Consider the following 13649-nt stretch of genomic DNA (forward strand, 5'->3'; position numbering starts at 1 on the left):
TCAGATTTAGTAATATAAATAATGTATCAAAAAACAATATTTCAGCTCTCTCTTTCTCTCTCTCTCTCTCTCTCTCTCTCTCTCTCTCTCTCTCTCTCTCTCTCTCTCTCTCGCTCTCTCTAGTATTGACAGTACTACTGAAAATCCTCTTTACGTGAATCTCTTTTGGATTTTGTGTCAACTTGATTATTTTGCAATTTGAATTTTATGAATAAACATGATGTTAAAAATCAGAATATTTCTTTCTCTCTATTTTGTAATTTGACTTTCATGAATAAACGTGATTACAAACACTCAAAACAGTGAAAAGACACTCTGATCTTGAACACTCCTTGGTCGCGCGAGAGCAGGAAGTGGTTTACTCTGTCGGCCCGGATACGCTGTGAGACGACAGGAACAACAAAAGGGAGAAAGTACCCGGCTTATAAACTCCACCAGCTCGCCAAAAAACGGTCTTTTTGTCTAAAGTATGTGTATTTAATTAGTTTAAGCCTGCTAATCAGGAACTGTATTTTCTTTGAGTCTCCAAACCTTTGTAGCGTTAGCCGCCTAGCGCGGCCGCTTTGCCGTTATAACATTGTGGCTAACTAGCCATTTTAGCCTTTCGGTTACAATACAGTGTCCCTGTTTGTAATAATGATGTGTAATGGTAGCTAATTAAGACTTACAGCCCTCTTTCTTATCGAGTAACAATAACAAATGAAATTTAACCAGTAGTTGAATTATTTCTTTTTCTATTTAAAACCGGCATTTAATCTGTACCATAAATTTTATATTCCCACCGTAGGTACTTGTTAATATTGTAGCGTTTATTTAATTATTTATAATTCCAACGTAAACTCCGCATAATTTTCTAGTTACTATCAAGTGTCGCTTATTTTTACGATTCGGTGACATATTTTGATTTTTTAATTTAATTTTCCTCATGCGTACGTTTAATCAATTCCTTCAATGACTACCGCCTCTGCACGCTCTTTTTTTTCCTCGTACTCTTCAAATATTGACTGATCTATTCTTTGAAGTGACTTAGAAGCAGGATTTGTGGATTTTTCAAATCTCTGTCAAGATTGGTCTTTAAAATCTACAGTATTACTACACGTAACACCCTCTGTCTTTGCAGCCCTGAGTTGAGGCGATGCTGTCACGTGAATGCCTTCACCATATCAATTTCCTGTTGCTAAAGCGTGAAATTTTCTCCCGTTCTCTTTCATCAGAGCAAAATAATTTGGTTTGCATGTAAGGACATCAGTCTGCTGAGCCAACCATGGCGAACAATGCAGAGGATATTGAAAACAATATGGTCAGTGTGAAAGAATACATCACATTTCCTCTAAAATGTTTAAACTGTCTGTGCTGATGTTCTTGTTGGCAATCCTGTGTTTCCTTCTCAAATGATGAAAGATACTTCTGGTTTTTTTGTAAAAATGGATGGTTATGCTCTGAAAAGGAAGATCTTGGGTACTGAATAAGTAGATATATAAAGAACAACTGCCTGCATTTATCGTTAGTTGTAAATAAAGGTAGGGCCTCCGGAATGGAAGTCAAAGTTCTGCTTTACTGTCTCAGTACAGTTAACTAGTCTTTGATAAATGTTCTGTTTACTCCATAACAACTGTATGGAGTAAACAGTGCCTTGTAGTTCAGTCTCAGAACTACAAGGCATGTCACACCGTATATTATGCTCATTCATAATGATAAGGTCATACTGGTATAAGAATTATATTGTTTTATTCCAGTATTACAACCCTACTAATTAATTTATTGTCTAATAATGCCATCGTTGGAGTAACAATACTGCATAGGGACAGTGAGGTCATTTTGTGTGGCAGTCTGTTTAGTAACTCTGGGTGTTTTCACTCAGAACACACCTCCCATCTTCATGATTGTACCTGGTGAGATTGCTTCATGTCTGGGCGTCCACATGCCTTGACTCGTCTGACATTCTGACATTTTAAGTTCACACACTCCTCCTTTTTCATTTTGTCCTGATGGGGCAGATTGGGAGGTTGTATGGGAGCATGCCTGATGTTGTTATGAGAAACTGGTCTAGTAAGTGTCAAAAAGTAAACACAACTGACCTGATAACAATTTGCTCAAGTGTTTGAACATCCTGTAGACACAAACAAATTAAATATTTGAGGTTGACTCTAATAATATTTTGTTCAGGGTGAGATGTATATTAATGTAGAAACAGAAATTAAAAAAATTAGTTATACATGTATATTCATTTGGTAAATTCTGGTCTCAGGTTTGGCAGTATGTCTGGTTTCTGAAACTTGCTTGACTTCATCAGTAAATTTGTAAACAAGAATAAAAATTATCTTTGTGGATCTGTTTCACATTGCACAAAAGCAGCTAGCAGCTTATATATCACATGTTATTTTTGTCTGCTATTTTTATCTCTTTGTTAGTACACAGTAGGGAGTGACTGGAATCACAAGGAGAAAGTGTCGCAGATTGAACCAGCATGATGTCTTAGACCTTTATGTCACTGTATTGAATTATCCCAAAATATAAGATTTGATCAATAGACATGTTGTTATTTCTTCATTTCTGTGCTCATGGAATATCGGTTATTGTTTGTTGGTCCAAGAAATAAAAATAAAAACATTTGTGTGCATTGAGTTCTCTAAAAAGGTGATTGTTCTCCCACATCCAAAGGACCAGCAGGAGACCAATATGACCCCTGAACCCACCCAGCAGCCACAGGAGATGGCAGGGACCAGAACACGATCCAGGGGCGGCTTAGGACCTGGAGGGGGCAACGGTAGCGGACCAGAGCAGAACGGGCAGCCCCCTGCCCCTCATCCACCACAAGTGGTTGAAACTGAGGAGGACGAGGACGAAGAGTTAACCTTGAAATATGGGGCCAAGCACGTTATCATGTTGTTCGTGCCCGTGACTCTCTGCATGGTTGTCGTCGTAGCAACCATAAAGTCTGTCAGCTTTTACACCCAGAATGATGGGCAGAGACTGTGAGTGTCTTTTTTTTATTGGACTACAGGGGTATAAGAGATTTGACTTGTGCCAGATCCAAAGATCAATATGTCTTAATTTTTATTTTCTTTATTTTTGGATGAATTGCGATCATGTCCTTGTGCTACTAGGAGGGGTTAATGCAGTACTGTGTATATACTACCTAGAAAGCTAGAAATAAGTGTATTTTTTCATAAATTAAGCTATAGATATGTTCCTATTTCCTTTAATGAATGATTTTCCGTGATTTCGTATGTCCTGTCCAGGATCTACACGCCATTCCCTGAAGACACAGACACTGTTGCTCAGAGAGCAGTCAATTCCATCTTGAACGCCACCATCATGATCACCGTGATAATCGTCATGACTTTGGTGCTGGTGCTCTTGTACAAGTACCGCTGCTACAAGGTACCGGCTAAAGCTTCTCAAATCACATGTTATTTTTGTCCAACTCATTGTTAGACCTTAGTATGGATGGCATGTGTGTAACCAGTAATAATTACAAGATAGTCATTGCATTGTCAACTGATTTGTTGGAACAGCTATTTCCATTAAATCTCATGACTCTGCAGGTGATCCAAGGCTGGCTCTTCCTCTCCTCCCTCCTCCTGCTCTTCTTCTTCTCCTACATCTACCTCAAGTAAAGCTACACACTCTTGTAAATGTCAAGACGACAGACAATGTTGGATGGAGTGTTTTCAGGAATTTTTGTCACGTCTCTGTTCGGTCCAACAGGGAGGTTTTTAAGACCTACAACGTGGCGATGGACTATTTCACTCTCACGATGATCATTTGGAACTTTGGAGTGGTGGGCATGATGTGTATTCACTGGAAAGGACCACTGCGGCTCCAGCAGGCCTACCTCATCATGATCAGTGCCCTCATGGCCCTGGTCTTCATCAAGTACCTACCACAGTGGACCGCTTGGCTCATTTTAGCTGTCATCTCTGTCTACGGTAAATTCTCCTGTCTCTTTTGCTTTGACATTTGTTTGCTTAGTTATCTGGTTATTTATTAGTGCTTGAAGAAAAAATATCATCAGGTGTTCTGGAATCATAAAAAGGAACCCAAACTTTTTAAAACATCATATAACCTGCTAGCTTGATACTTGAAGTAAGTGTTGATAAAAGTCATAACTGATGGTTTTAAAGAATCAGGCCGTAACAGCCTCAAAAACATTTAAAACATGAGTTAAGGAAATCTTGGTTTACTTTAAAACGGCTGTTCCATTAATCTATACATCAAGTGTGCTGGTGATAAAAAACATTGCTTAAATTGATAGAATTGTTAAATATAGTGTGCTGTTGTTATAGTTGTTGGGCTTTTCGTTTCTCTTCACACAAAGCCCTTTGATCGGTGGATAACAGCGGTCTTCTTGACTTCTTTCTTTCTTTCAGATTTGTTAGCGGTGCTCTGTCCTAAAGGACCTCTGAGGATCCTGGTGGAGACGGCTCAGGAGCGAAACGAACCCATCTTTCCAGCGCTCATCTACTCATGTAAGACAAACGACATAAATTCATTACATTTTTACAATATTAAGTGCTGAGAGAACAGCTGATGCATCAACACAACCAATAGTTTCTGGTGCTCACACCTTAGCTACGACCAGTTTTTTTAAGGTGTTTCAGTTGTTTAAAACATTTATTTTTGAGAATTTTAACACTTTTTTGGATTTTGAGGTTTCTGCTTGTAAAATTTTGGCACTTTTAATATTTTTTACGCTCTCCAGCTACAATGGTGTGGCTTGTCAACATGGCTGACACTGAAAGGCCACAGAGGAACTCGACAGAAGCAGCATCACCTCATCATGATCCTCCAGAAGGTGAGCGGATTGGAAAATATTGTCAAGATTGAGTGAGACATGAATGGCCTGCTTGGTGTTTAGCCTGACGGTTAGCGCTTGTTTTTTAGCCGTGGGGTCTCCGACTCCCTCCACCCTGTCGCAGGACGATGGAGGCTTCACCCCCAACTGGGTCAACCAGCAGCATCACCAGCTGGGGGCGCTCCACTCCACTGAACAGACCAGACGTGAGATCCAGGAGATGCCTTCTGCTCGTCCGGTTGAAGATGACGATGAGGAAAGTGAGTGCTTGAAGGTTGAATATTTTTGCTAAGTTAACCAATGTAGATTTTTAATTCTGCATGGACCAGGCTCAACTTTTCGCAAGTGGGGAATTCTGTTATTTTTTTCTTTATCCAGTCATTTGGAGTTATTACTTTAAAGGAAGTCAGTTTTTCCTTTCTATGCAACAGCAGATTTCCTGAGTTCATCACTATCATTTATCGACATGAGGGAATGACATTATAATCGATTTTATGTTGAGCTTTCAATCCTAATATGAGGCTGAGCTCTTGAATTCAGAGCAGTGTATTCCTCGATCATCCATCTCCTTCATGTGTAATCATCATCCTTCTGTTACCTCTGATCCGAACATTTAGAGGAACTTTTTACATGTTCCCTTTCCTGTGAAATTGGTACGCATGTAAAGACAACATACATGTTTAGGTTAAGACGCAACTATTCACAGCAATTGCTGGGTTTCATGTCTACTATTTGGGGGCCATTCAAACATAGAGCTCCAGTAAATACGGGGTCGGATGGTGTATTTGTACTTAATTACAGTAGTGGAATGGGTCCTGTGGGGTTGGAGGGTGTGGGACTGAAGTGGATCTCAAGTTTGAACTGACTCCACCCTGAGTGCGGTGTTCTCCTGTGTTCTCAAGGGGGGGTCAAACTCGGACTCGGAGACTTCATCTTCTACAGCATGTTGGTGGGAAAGGCGTCAGCCACAGCCAGCGGCGACTGGAACACCACGCTCGCCTGCTTTGTGGCCATCCTCATTGTAAGTGACTTTTTATTTTGGTGCCACTGCGGTCTCATCTGTCTCTTGACGTTTTATACGGACCACCGGATTGCATAACAAAACACGTCTGACTTTTTCACACGATCTCACGTCTGTTTATTTCTTCTTTGTGTTACTTTATGTGTCCACGCCACCACAGGGCCTCTGTCTGACCCTCCTCCTACTCGCCATCTTCAAGAAAGCACTCCCTGCTCTGCCCATCTCCATCTTTTTCGGGCTGGTCTTCTACTTTGCCACAGACAACTTGGTACAGCCCTTCATGGACAAACTGGCGCTACACCAGTTCTACATTTAGCAGGACGCTGCTGCGATGACCCTCACCCACGTAGCCCTCAGGCCGACAACACGAGAGCAGGGCCCTCGCAGACGGGCACCAATGAGCAATGCAGGGCTGCTTCTCGCCCCCACGTCTCCTCCTAAGATTTCATGATGATGGGACACAAGTTGATTTCGCTCTGCCTGGCACCAAGGGAGGGGATTGCCCACGATAGCTGTTCTTAAATGTTTTTTTCTTTTTTTAAAATGACATTTCCCACCAGACTTGGGACCCAGTCTTCACGTCATTGACGGCTGGTCTCAGGCTCCAGCCAACCTGGGAGAAGTTGGTGGGAGTATGTTACTGTTATTTATGCAGGGAGGCTTCTTTGTTTGCAGCACCCTGCTTAACATGTTTCACACTGGGAACCAACCATGGGCTTCTACATCTGGGGCTCTACAGGTGCCTTGCTCAGGGACACCTTAGCAGTAGCTGATGAGCAAAGGGAGCTGGTTTCAATAAATCTCTCTACGATCAGAGTTTTTGTTTTTTCTCCCCAACGCCTGAGCTACCAGCAGCCCCAAACTAAACCCAAGATTAAAAAGCCTACAACAAGCCAATGGACGCTCTTCGATGATTAATAAACGTGTCGTTTGATTATGCTTGAGTCGTCGACGACCAGACATGCTTTCCTCACTGCTGTCAAGATTAAGATGTGTTCTTTGAAAATTAAAACCCTGAAAAACAAAACAAGACCTGTTCTCACTGGAGGACGGTGGAAAAGTGTCGCCCGAATTAAATTATCATCTCCAATCCACATTGAAATCCACGGCCCACGTAGGGGAGAGAGTGTCCACACACTGACACCTCAGTGCTTGCCTGCCATGTCTGTCATGTACTGTCAACCACTGATCAGTTCTCCAGGAGCAGTTGGAGGTTCAGTGCCTTGTTCGAGGGCATTTCAGTAGTAGACACTCATGTTGTCATTGGATGGAAATATGCTTTTCATTTTATTGATTGAAATGTTAATTTTCTCACCCTGTCCAAGGATTGTAACCTGTGATCTTCTGGTCATAAGCTCTGAACCTTTAGGCTGTATCTGCCCTCATGACACTTGCCTGGTGCTGTCTGGAACTATGCTACATCGAACTAATCGTTTCACAGATACTGTTGTTGTTGTTGCTGTTGTTTTTCCAAAATATGCAGACAAAAAAACTTTTAATTTGTTGAAACATGAGGATAAATGTTTTTTTCTCACACACATTCCCATAATTCTCAGAAAACAAGAAAACTGCATTATAAAAAAAATCCTAACAAGTGAGGAGTTGATTTAGTTTAATTTGAAACTTGAAATTGTGAACTTTTTTTGAAAACTTAATTTAAATCATAATTCACTAATATATGAACAAGTTAAAAAACAAACCAAAAATATGTTTAAGATGTGACTACAATACTATCTATGAGCTGCACTGATTGCTTATCCGTGATTCCGCTCAAGTTTCACGCTGATGGAGACGAGGGAACAATGTACAAATTTTTTTTTTTTTAATTTTGTCATCTTTTTTTTTTTTAGGGAAATTGTTGGGTTTTTTTATATTCTTCACATGCATATATGTGTGTTATGCAAGGTTATTCAATTCAAATTTTGTTTTTTAATAAACAGTGAAACTTAAGATGTGCTTATTGTTTGTTTAAACGTGACAGACTGATCTCAAGTCTGTAATTTAGATTTTTTTTATTGTGTGATGGTTTCCCCAGCCGTTGTAGACCACGATGAGACACTTGTGGTAATGAGTTGTCTTCTAGCTTAGGAGTTAAAGAAACATTCCACCCAAAACATTTTAAACTGCCTTTCAGTGTTCTAAACAACGAAAAAAGATGGAGACTTATTTTAAAATGCATTTTAAAGAAATTAACTTTAAATAACTGTACAGTTTGTAACCCAACCTTCCAGAAACCCCAACAGTGTTTCATGTTCTTAAGTTGGAACTCTTTGCTGTAGCTTCCAGGCTAAAAGTCTTAGCTTGCACCTTTACCTGGTGCACAAGCTCAAACGATCAGCGAGATAAGCCATAACAGATCAGTCTGGTGACAGCCTCTGGGTAACAGGAAAACATCAAGAGACCTGAATTCATCAGGTCTTTTCCAGCTATGCATGTACCTGCAATGATCATGTTTGAGCTTGATTCTGAAGTACAGTATTAAATGACATTTCTCAAAAGTGGTGATGGAGATAGTTAACATATTGTACAGTATATCTGAAGTTAAGGAGAGCTACTAGAAGTCTTTGTCATGCTCTTCATCCTTCAATCGTTGAAGGAGATTTTAAATGCTGCACTTATGCAAATCAAAATTTTAACGCTGCAGTTACTCGTATTAAACAGTATGAAATAAAGAAAAATACAAAAATGGCAATATAATAGGAAAGAAAACCATGAGCGTGTTCTTTTCATCTTTTATATAATGAAAGATGACAATGTTTAGTTTCACATAAATACTGTAGTTGTAACTGGAGGCCTAAATCACTTGTTTTTATTTTTTGAAGTGTTATACAGGCTGATTCTATGTTTTCTACAAATATCTGAGGTTTCCTGTCTGATCTGTTTTGGTTTGCCTTCTCATGGGCTCAGGGTGCAGAACAACTGGAGCTGTCTGACTTACACACATTCACATAACACTGTTGTCTCTCTGCACCGACTTGTTCAGAGACTGAACCCTTCTGGGATTGATAAGCAGCGCTTCTGCAGATGGTGGGAATATTGTGGAATTTCCTCGACGTGCTGATGCCCTGGCATCCCGGCTCCGTCATACACCATGCCAACCGGCTGACGGGCGCTGCTGGCACTCTGCCTGGAGCGTTGGATGCATAAGCTGTCACCATGGGGACCGTTTGGCCCTGCTGCCGGGGCCATTGGCGGTTTGCCAGAATGTTTTCCTCATACTGTGACCTAGCTAACAGCCTTCTGTGAGGACTCAGTCTGGCATGTGAGTTAATTGCATGAGGCTTCATCTACTCCAGACACCTGTTCCATTCAGATTAGGTTACAACAAGCACTTAAAGCTGTTTGCTCTCCTCCTGCAGAAACAAACCTTCCTCAAACATTATGACTCCTTAACCCAGGAGTGTCAAACTCTTTTTCACCGAGGGCCACATCAGCATCGTGGCTGTCCTCAAAACGGCCAGATGTAACTTATAAATGTAACGTAAATTAAATGTAACTACTCCTTAATGTTAAATGACTGTGAATCTATTACTTATTCAAGTTACAAACATTATAGTTGCAGAGAAAAAACTGTTTGCCTATTGCTCTAACATAAATTCAGAATCAAACTATCCAAGTGAATAAAGAAAAATAACATCAAACACACGTTAGGACATCCATTGTTCAAAACTTTTTTTGTCAAAGTTAAAATGGGTTTAATTACTGCATTGTGGGAAATGTAGTTTTTGATCAAAGCACGCTTTTGACCTGCTTATTGTTAGACACTCTGATCTTTTATGCTCTGGAAGGCCACATAAAAGGATGTGGCGGGCCACATTTGGCCATTGGGCCTTGAGTTTGACACAAGTGCTCTAACCCATCATTCCCTAATAATCATTCTGCTTCTTGTTGTCTCCTTGCAGATGTGACATCATGATTTTGCAGGCCTTTAACCTTGTACCATGACAAGCAGTGACACTAGAATGAACTGATGTAATCTGCATGGACGGGCCGTAAGCGGGTCACGTTATGGCTGCTTGTCGCACTAGTGTGTCAGAGGTTTCCCAGGATAGCTCTGCTAAGGGGATTAACGTGCAGAGAGGGATATCTGTTAGACTTCAATAATCACTCCAACCCGGAAACAAGTACAGACGCTCACCACAGGTGGAAGAAGACGAAACTCAATCTACCGTCAAGGTAAATTAAAAACATTTCGGAGATGTCAAAAGAAAAGCTGGAGAGCTTGGTGAAGCAGATGGAAGAGACTCTGTCAGAGATGGAGCTGCTGAAGCTGCGGTGTGGGAACCAGAGCGAGGAGCTGAACCGGCTGGTGGTGGAGCTCCGGAGAGAGAACCAGGAGCTGGTGGAGAAGTACAACCAGCTCACTATGGAGATGAAGGAGGCTAAGGAGATTATTGAACAACTGCAAGACACAAAATATGCCTTCGATGCGAAGGAAAGACAAGCGCAGAAGCTCAGTCGGCAGCTGTGAAAGCCCACGAGAAGGTTGGAAGAACGACTTCAGGTGGATTCGACCTGCAGTGTTGAAAACAGACGGAACCAGGATGGAAAATGGAAGATCTTTAAGTACTGGGTGGGCAGGAAGGCTAAACTGGGCACAGTGAACATTGTGTGTTTTTTTCCTCCAACATATATGTTTTAGATCCTAAAGGGATGGATGCAAAGCTCAGTAATTTAAATGTTAACTTAAATCCTGTGGCTTAAGCCTCCTTTTAAAGCCATGGCTAGACTTAATGACCCAGAATCAAAACAGTGGAAGTGGAAAATGTGGAATCTGGTGAAAGTGTTTTTCCCAACATTGTACATGAGGTATTAGGTTTCTATAATTAAAGCATGCCGGGCAGCGAGGCTGCACTGCCCTGTAAAGATTTTATTTGATGATAGCTACTCAACATTATTTTTAGATGTTCAGTGACCAAAAGATGTGGGTGGTCACCTATGTTAAATCTCTGTAGAGTAAAGTTGTAAAAAGTACCTGATTATCCATCCTTTCCTGCCCGTCAACTTTGTGAGAGGGTGCCTCCCTCCAAACCGGCTCCAAGGACACAGAAACTGAGGCAAACACGTCTTAATATATATATATGTTATCCATGTATCTCAATAAAATATCCCTCATGTTCAGCCAACGCAAGATTACACAGAAAGTCAAGTTTGATGGGTTTTTAATTCAACCTCAGCGGTCGTACTACATGTGCTCACTGGATCAAATATTTGCAGATTTAACTTTAATAAAGAATAATTATATACAAGATGTCTAATATGTCAAAAGTGAGTTTCTCTGAGCTGAGCAGGAAAAAACAAAAACAAAAAACAGCATCGCTTGACTCACATTTCTGAGCTAGTTAATGAGGATATCTATCAATAAAACATTTGTATAAAAAAAAAAAGAAAATTATATGTTCAGGGGGAAAATTTGTAATTGGTTTTCCACTCTTAATGCTAAGTTAGAGCTAACCATTGCCTAAATGAACATTTTAATGAGGAGTAAAATTAAAAGGACAAAAGCTGCTCTTTGATGGGTTTCTAATTCACCTAAATCTGGTAGTAAATGTTTTTGTTGAATCTCACAAAAAAACCCACATTTGCCTTTTAAAACATATGTGGGTTTACATTCTTTGACAACAGTTCTAAACACGGTCTTCTTCTTAATGTGTTGCATATTAAATGAAAATATCATATGTAATAAAATACTCAATATTTTGTGTTAGAGACTATACATTTGATGAAAACCACTCGGTTTATGGTGCATAAGCTTGTCAAAGGCTTTAAAATTGGCATACCTGGTTTTTTTGGGAGCCTTAAATCAAAGTTGGCCATTCTTTTGAGATATTTAAGATGCGACTTTGAGATGTTCCTCAAGTTCTGTTTGATGGTCCATTGAATTTACCCTATTATTCTACTTATGTTTCACTTAGATAAGGGTAAGTATGCCGAGCATGCATTCTATGTTCAAACCTATGATTGCACATAAGATTCATCCTTTTTAAAACAATCAGTTACACTAAATCCTTCCAGACTGACCTAAACATGGAGAATTATCCATCAGTACAACAAGATAAACAAACAGTTGGTTTCTGGTTGACATAACTTTGGTGCCGATGAATTTTTTTTTTTAACGTAATGGAAAAACATCTCTGGAGCTATTTCACACCCAGTCTGAATGACTCGAAGCCAAAATAAATCATGAAACATGAAAACAGTACAGAAGACAAATACACATTGCTAGTGAGATATTTTTTTACACAAGCCCACAATTACATAAGTTTCTCTCCAGTAGTTTTTTGGGTTTGGGATGTTTGGAACCACAGAAGGGAGGAAGGGAAGGGTGAGATGGTTTTGGGAATCAGATTGGCAGATGCTTAAACACAGCTCTGGTGGTGGCTGCGGAAGCTTCCTCTTTAAAAACCAAAACATGCTCCTGTCCATGCTATTTTGATGCAATTTTGCTTTTCAGACATGTTCTCAGATTCTTTTATTCAGACTAAATGTTTAGATCCACTGAAAACCCATAATAAATAATGGGAGTGTTCGTTTTGGAATCTGGTGACTGCATGCCCTCTTTAAGAGTACAGTCACATACTCATCTTGGTTTTATCTTTGTGACGTTTTCTATCTTGGTGAAGATTTATTCCAAACACAATTTTGAAGAGAATGTATGTTTAAAAAGTCTGTCTCAAATTTTAACATGTGGTCATATGTACTTATCCCCCAAAACCCAAACGAGTCTATTCAAATTTATGTTAGCGGTGTTTTATAATAGCTTATTTAGGTTTCACAGAACTCCACAATAACATCACAAATCAAAATAATTATTTAAAATACCACCAGTAATTAACATCTAAATAAATCATATAGTTATTCCGCAATTTTTTCAACAGTGGTTAGTTTCTGCTACCAGATTTAATTTATCACTAGTAAAAAGAAACATCGAGAAAAAAAACAAAAATATGACTGATTTTGTTGTCTTTCTTTGCATTCATACAATGACTGGAAAATTTCACATGGAAATAGATATGGAAAATGTTCTTTACTAACACATGAACAAAAATATAACAGTGAGAACCTGAAAAAAAAAATAGAAGTTATTCTAATTGGAGAAACATGCCTCAAATGACGTCACTGGAGTCAGCACCGGTTGGAGCGGAAAAGGTAAGCTAATGAGTCTGTGACAATTACTCCGCAAACACCTGATTTATTTGTGCTGTCTGTAATTATTTGGGATAACGTTTTGAATTCAGTAATTGTAAATTAAATTCTGCTACAAATGAACAATTACATTATTAATCACAATGATTTATAATGACAATTAATCTTGAGCTAACTTGTTCCTGTGCTATCATACATAACCCCATCCGCGTTATAGCTAAGCAGCTAAAGTTGCTACTAGCATAGCACTAACTCCGTTACGTCAGGTTGCATTGTGGGTAGTGTAGGCAAAAGTTTTTGACAATAAAGAACAACGCATTCAGTTTCTCGTGTTTTTGAGTTAACAAAACCTAAATAAATTTATAAGCTAAGTCTTAGAGATCGTAAGGTCACATTTAGTAAGTATTTTCATACAAATTACAATCCTGCCTGTCAGAATATTCACTTCGGATGATCTCCCTGCATATAAAGTGGGAGAATATAATAATACGGCTCCAGCAAAGTGGGAAATAAAGATTTACACACACCCCACATGGGCTTATAGCAGAATTAGAACAAACGCGCTGATTAACTGTTATTTTTACAGATTTAAATTACACACTGCGCGTAAAACGATCCCCGTCTCTCTAGGAAGGGGGTGCGGATGGGCTGGATGAGCTGCTGGTTAAATGAGGCGCACATGAC

At 39.6% G+C, this 13649-nt stretch overlaps 1 protein-coding gene across 1 annotated transcript; it reads left to right on the forward strand.

Annotated features, from left to right (window-relative positions):
- The first annotated feature begins 339 nt into the window (after positions 1–339).
- Positions 340–7769, forward strand: psen1 (presenilin 1). Its single transcript, XM_068338587.1, has 11 exons — positions 340–467; positions 1215–1300; positions 2662–2975; positions 3243–3384; positions 3549–3616; positions 3712–3932; positions 4374–4472; positions 4706–4798; positions 4888–5058; positions 5701–5819; positions 5980–7769. The coding sequence occupies exons 2-11, from the start codon at positions 1265–1267 to the stop codon at positions 6133–6135; spliced, it is 1419 nt and encodes a 472-aa protein (XP_068194688.1). The 5' UTR covers positions 340–467; positions 1215–1264; the 3' UTR covers positions 6136–7769.
- Positions 7770–13649: the final 5880 nt, after the last annotated feature.

This window comes from Antennarius striatus, chromosome 17 (genome assembly GCF_040054535.1).
Source record: "Antennarius striatus isolate MH-2024 chromosome 17, ASM4005453v1, whole genome shotgun sequence".
NCBI lineage: Eukaryota > Metazoa > Chordata > Actinopteri > Lophiiformes > Antennariidae > Antennarius > Antennarius striatus.

Excerpts from the sequence above, each read along its gene's own strand:
- psen1 (XM_068338587.1), top strand. The coding sequence starts at position 1,265 with ATGGCGAACAATGCAGAGGATATTGAAAACAATATG. Across the intron at positions 1,301-2,661 it reads AGGATATTGAAAACAATATG|GACCAGCAGGAGACCAATAT; the intron begins GTCAGTGTGAAA and ends CCACATCCAAAG. Across the intron at positions 4,473-4,705 it reads TCCAGCGCTCATCTACTCAT|CTACAATGGTGTGGCTTGTC; the intron begins GTAAGACAAACG and ends TACGCTCTCCAG.